Raw genomic sequence first — 4,842 nt, 5'->3', positions numbered from 1 at the left:
AAGAACAGTAAAAATGTTGACCATACTATCAGGGCCGGCAAGAGAAATCTTGGGGCCTGGTACACCAATTTCTCCGGGGCCCCCCACCCTGCCTTGACTCCCCCCCCCTTATAAAGTACAAAGTCGCTGTAAAAAAATTATATATATATATATATATATATATATATACACACACACACACACACACATATACTGTATATATATATATATATATATATATATATATGTAACGATGTGTTAGTGAATACATGGAGGATAAGTTATTGTTCAAATTCAGATGATATATTTATGGTAAAGTGTATTATAATAACTTATATACATATATGTACTGTGGCGAATTGGAGGGCACGAGGGTACTCCCGGGACTGTTCTGGAAGCCCTCGCGCCGCTGAAGTGGTGCAGGGGGTAACGGCTATACTGTGAGAGCGCGGCCGCACGAGCCGCACAGCAGGGGAGCAAGAGTGTGGCGCAGCAGAGGACCGTGAGGAGAGAGGACGGGAGAGATCGGTGGGTGAGGCGCCGGGACCGTAGCTGTGAGGTACCTCAGTGATCGGCGGGTTCCACTGCGGGATCCTGAGCTCCGGAAACGTCTCCTCCGCTTATGGTGATTACAGCTGCCTGTACTTCGGCATCAAGGGGGAGAGAAGGACTCCATTCACAAGCATTCTTCTGCAGAGCCGCCCCAGGGGAGGAGTTGTGTGAAGGAGGCTAAAGATCTATAGGCTCCAGGCAAGGAGGTGTGAGTACCTGCTATGATGCCTCATAATAAGGAGGATACAATAGAACCATCCACCCATTATCCTTGTCAGTGTCAGTGACAGTTATTATAGCAGCTCAGCTCAGGGGGAGAAAGTATATTGTCGAGAGGATATAGCACTGCATACCAGGGACCAGGCGTTATTGATGATAATTATGCACACCTATGAACAGGAGTCATTGAGAATAATTCTGCAAAAGGTGTGAGAGGTAAAGCCAATAAAGCCCTACACATTGCAATTCACCAAGGAGTGTAGTAGATCCCAGAGCGACATCTGAGTGGTCCGCCGAGGGATACCATGGATAACATTATTATAGAAGAGGGTATACTCTGAAGAGCCATAGCCAGGGAAAGAGGAACTTACCGAAATACTCATATACGATTTTGGCTGCCCTACCTACCCCTATAAGTGGTCGTTGAAAATTGCCTTTATATCTATTGCCTTCTTAGTAGCTTGTCACTCTATGGGAACTGACATCTTGAACTCATTCCACTATATATAGGTGCGAAGCACTAGTTCGAGGGTAGTGTATAGTGAACACATCAACCCCATACATCATTAAGAGGAGGTTCCTCCCCTGTGGATCACCAACTGTAACTGCTGCTAGCAGATATGCGATAAATAATATTGCTGACACTTAGCGGGACAGATTCCGGTCGGAGACCATTTTATAACTAGGATAATAGCCGAAAGGTAGATACCCTATATAATATTCGTTGGATATATAAGTATTCTTCTCATCGCAACGGACTCAACTAACAGGCAGCATATTCGACTGGGCCCCAACGTGCGCACCAACTAACCCAACCCTCAGATGGTAGGGACAGTTATAATAAACATTGGTATCCGTGTTGAGCCTAAATGCTAACGGTAATCATTTGGTCCTGGGGTTTTGTTTTTTCAGTATATAACCAGTTTTTTTAATGTGTTTTTGTAGTGCATGCAGATACTATTGTATACACAAAAAGTATATTGGAATTGAAATGTTTATAGTGAAGTCGTTATAACCTTGAAATAATATAAATACTAAAAAAAAAAGTGTTTGCGGGTGTAGTCTTCATATTTACTGTACTTACCTGTTACTCGAGATTCCGGAGAAAATTCCTTGTGAAGGTCTGAAAGAAAGAAAGAAGAACCTAGATAAGGTGAGAGTGAAACCTACACTGTACTATTCTTAAGGTATATCAAAATCATTCACCTTTCATATCCCGGGCTTTCCCAAGCTAGCCCCAACACAGCTTGGGTGGAGGCACTCTGTACCAGTAATTATAGGTAACCCAAGGGAGTAGTTAGTCAAAGGGGGTTACATTTGGAGGCACTGCTGAGATCCCGACAAAAGATAACACCTTTATGAGATACTTGTAACTCGTTGGACCATGGAGGAGGTCACTGTTACGGATATTTATCAATGGTGTAGGGAGAAGGGAGTGGAACCTCTATGCAGTTTTGCTATTATAGGACTGCTCACGTCTGTAAAGGATGAAGTAGTGCTACGAGCTGTGGGACATCTTTATGGCATCAATCAATCATGCATAGTGGATCGGTGGACAGGACAATCGGGTGACACCTATGCTATTCTGATTAGTAACCGGACACCATTAGATAAGACTTTAATTCCTGTTATGGTAGTTTTGGAAGGAGTGGTTGGGGGAAAAGTGCAATTATTATGGCCAGAAGGGGAGGAGATGGTAGCCGCCGAGGCTATCACTGGAGGTGATTCTGGTGCTGGACCACTGTTGCTAGGGGATGGTCCAACTATGGAAACCACTCAAGAGTTGTCAGTAAATAAAGATGCCTCAGGAACAGGAGTGAAAACAGTGGTAGATAAGATGGTTAGCCAACTGGAGCGTTTGCATTACGAGGGAGGATACCGTAGACTAAGAATATTCTCGGGAATTAATCCAGTACCCGCCGGAGAGGAAAATTATGATACTTGGCGCGAGGCTGCAATTCAGCATTCAGAGGAATGGCACTGCCCAGAGCACATCAAAAAACAGCGAATTGTAGAGAGTCTTCGGGGCCCCGCCATGAGGGTAATACAGGCTACTAGGAGGAGTAAAGCGACAGCCACTTTGAATGATTACATTGAAGCTCTGGATTTCTCCTATGGAACCCTTGAGGATGTTGGAGATTTGTTAGCCCGATTAAATAGGACATATCAAGAGCCGGGGGAGACGTTGACTCACTATATTTATAGGGTGGATCGACTGATTTACCAGATTGTAGACAAAGGAGGCATTGACAAGGGAGCAGTAGACGAGCGCCGTATGAGACAGGTGCTAAAAGGGGCTTTGACTACACATCCTGTTGCTCAGAGATTACGTTGTACCATGCCACTTGGAACTCCGCCAACTTTGACTGAATTGGTTAAAGAGGTTAAGTTAGAGGAAATACAGATTGACACCAGAGACAAGAGTATTAAAAGAGTGAAAGTGGTATTACCTACTCCATCCCCACCTAGTATGGATGAGAGGCTGTTGAAACTGCTGGAAGAACAAAATAAAAAAATTGACCAGCTGATTGCTCTACAATCAACATCACAGCCCAATCAAGGTTGGCTGGTCACCAGAGGGAGGGGAGTGACCTCTGGAATCAGAAGTCGATCCCCCATCATATGTTACAGTTGTGGACAACCCGGGCATAGGTCATTCGAATGCTCAGTTATGGGAGCAGGTAGGAGAGGAAATGCAACTCACTCCACGGTTCAACCAGATAACCACCTGGAAAACTTCAGTGGGAGTGCTGTGACCCCCTCAATGGCTCCCCAATTATAAATGTTCGAGCAATGGGGAGTGCTCAGTGGGCTGATAATATCCCAGAAAATCTTATGGGGCCTGCCCCACTTGTGAAAGCTATGATTAATGGCCAAGATTGTATGATATTAATGGACAGCGGGTCTCAGGTGTCTATTGTCTTCGAATCATGGTACCGGGAACATTTGGCTGACGTCCCCATTCACCCCCTCAGTGGCCTCACCGTATGGGGATTAAGCGAACAAAAGTACCCCTATTTAGGGTATATTATTACACAAATTTCCTTCGAACCAGGACTAATCACCCCTAACAAAACAGTACCGTTGATAGCACTAGTCTGTCCCGATTCACCGGGGGATAATGGGCAGTTACCAGCAATAGTGGGAACCAATACTAATCTGTTTCGAAATCTCAGTCGCTGGTGCGGGAAGCAAGAGAGAGGCCATATCTGTGAGGGAGGGGTTCAACAGCATGAAGACAACTATCGATGTCACAGAGTTGAAGGTTGTACTGTAGTCAACGACGAGACTAAGATCTGTTCGGATGGTATACATGAGACTGTGGATCTAGAAGTATGCTTTGAGGGAAGTGATATTGATCCAGTTAGTAAACAACTCTTGATGGAACAGATAAAGATAAGGGAATCAGTTTTCTCTAAAAGCGACTGGGATCTGGGTACAGCTACTGGAGTGGAACACCGCATTACACTGACAGATAACACCCCTTTCAGAGAAAGGTCGAGAAGGTTAGCTCCTGCTGACTTTGACGACGTGAGGGATCATCTACGTAATTTATTGGAGAACCAGGTAATAGCAGATTCAGAAAGCCCGTATGCATCCCCTATAGTGGTTGCTCGCAAGAAGAGTGGAGAGATTCGGTTATGCATAGATTATCGCACCCTAAATAGTCGAACTGTGCCGGATCAGTATACTGTTCCAAAAGTGGATGAGGCCCTAGATTGCTTACAAGGGAGTAAATGGTTCTCTGTGCTTGATCTTCGATGCGGCTACTACCAGATACCAATGAGCCAGAATGACAGAGCAAAAACCGCATTCATTTGCCCGATAGGATTTTTTGAGTTCTTAAAAATGCCCCAAGGCATAAAAGGAGCCCCCGCTACGTTTCAGCGAACCATGGAAAAAACTGTCGGGGATATGTGCTACAGGGAGGTATTAGTGTACCTTGATGACATTATAGTGTTCGGAAAAGACCTAGAGGAGCACAATGAAAGGTTGATTAAAGTACTAGATCGACTTCAGGTTCGCGGGCTGAAATTATCTCTAGAAAAATGTAAACTATGTAGATCCTCTGTCAAATATCTAGGGCACATT

General features: G+C 44.7%; 1 protein-coding gene across 1 annotated transcript; it reads left to right on the top strand.

Annotated features, from left to right (window-relative positions):
- The first annotated feature begins 2,134 nt into the window (after positions 1 to 2,134).
- On the top strand, positions 2,135 to 3,532 carry LOC134910873 (paraneoplastic antigen Ma3-like). Its single transcript, XM_063919258.1, has one exon. The coding sequence runs from the start codon at positions 2,135 to 2,137 to the stop codon at positions 3,530 to 3,532; it is 1,398 nt and encodes a 465-aa protein (XP_063775328.1).
- The last annotated feature ends 1,310 nt before the right edge of the window (positions 3,533 to 4,842 follow it).

Source organism: Pseudophryne corroboree, chromosome 4 (assembly GCF_028390025.1).
Source record: "Pseudophryne corroboree isolate aPseCor3 chromosome 4, aPseCor3.hap2, whole genome shotgun sequence".
Taxonomy (NCBI): domain Eukaryota; kingdom Metazoa; phylum Chordata; class Amphibia; order Anura; family Myobatrachidae; genus Pseudophryne; species Pseudophryne corroboree.
Note: the sequence above shows the minus strand (reverse complement) of the source record. Positions and strands in the feature narration are given on the sequence as shown.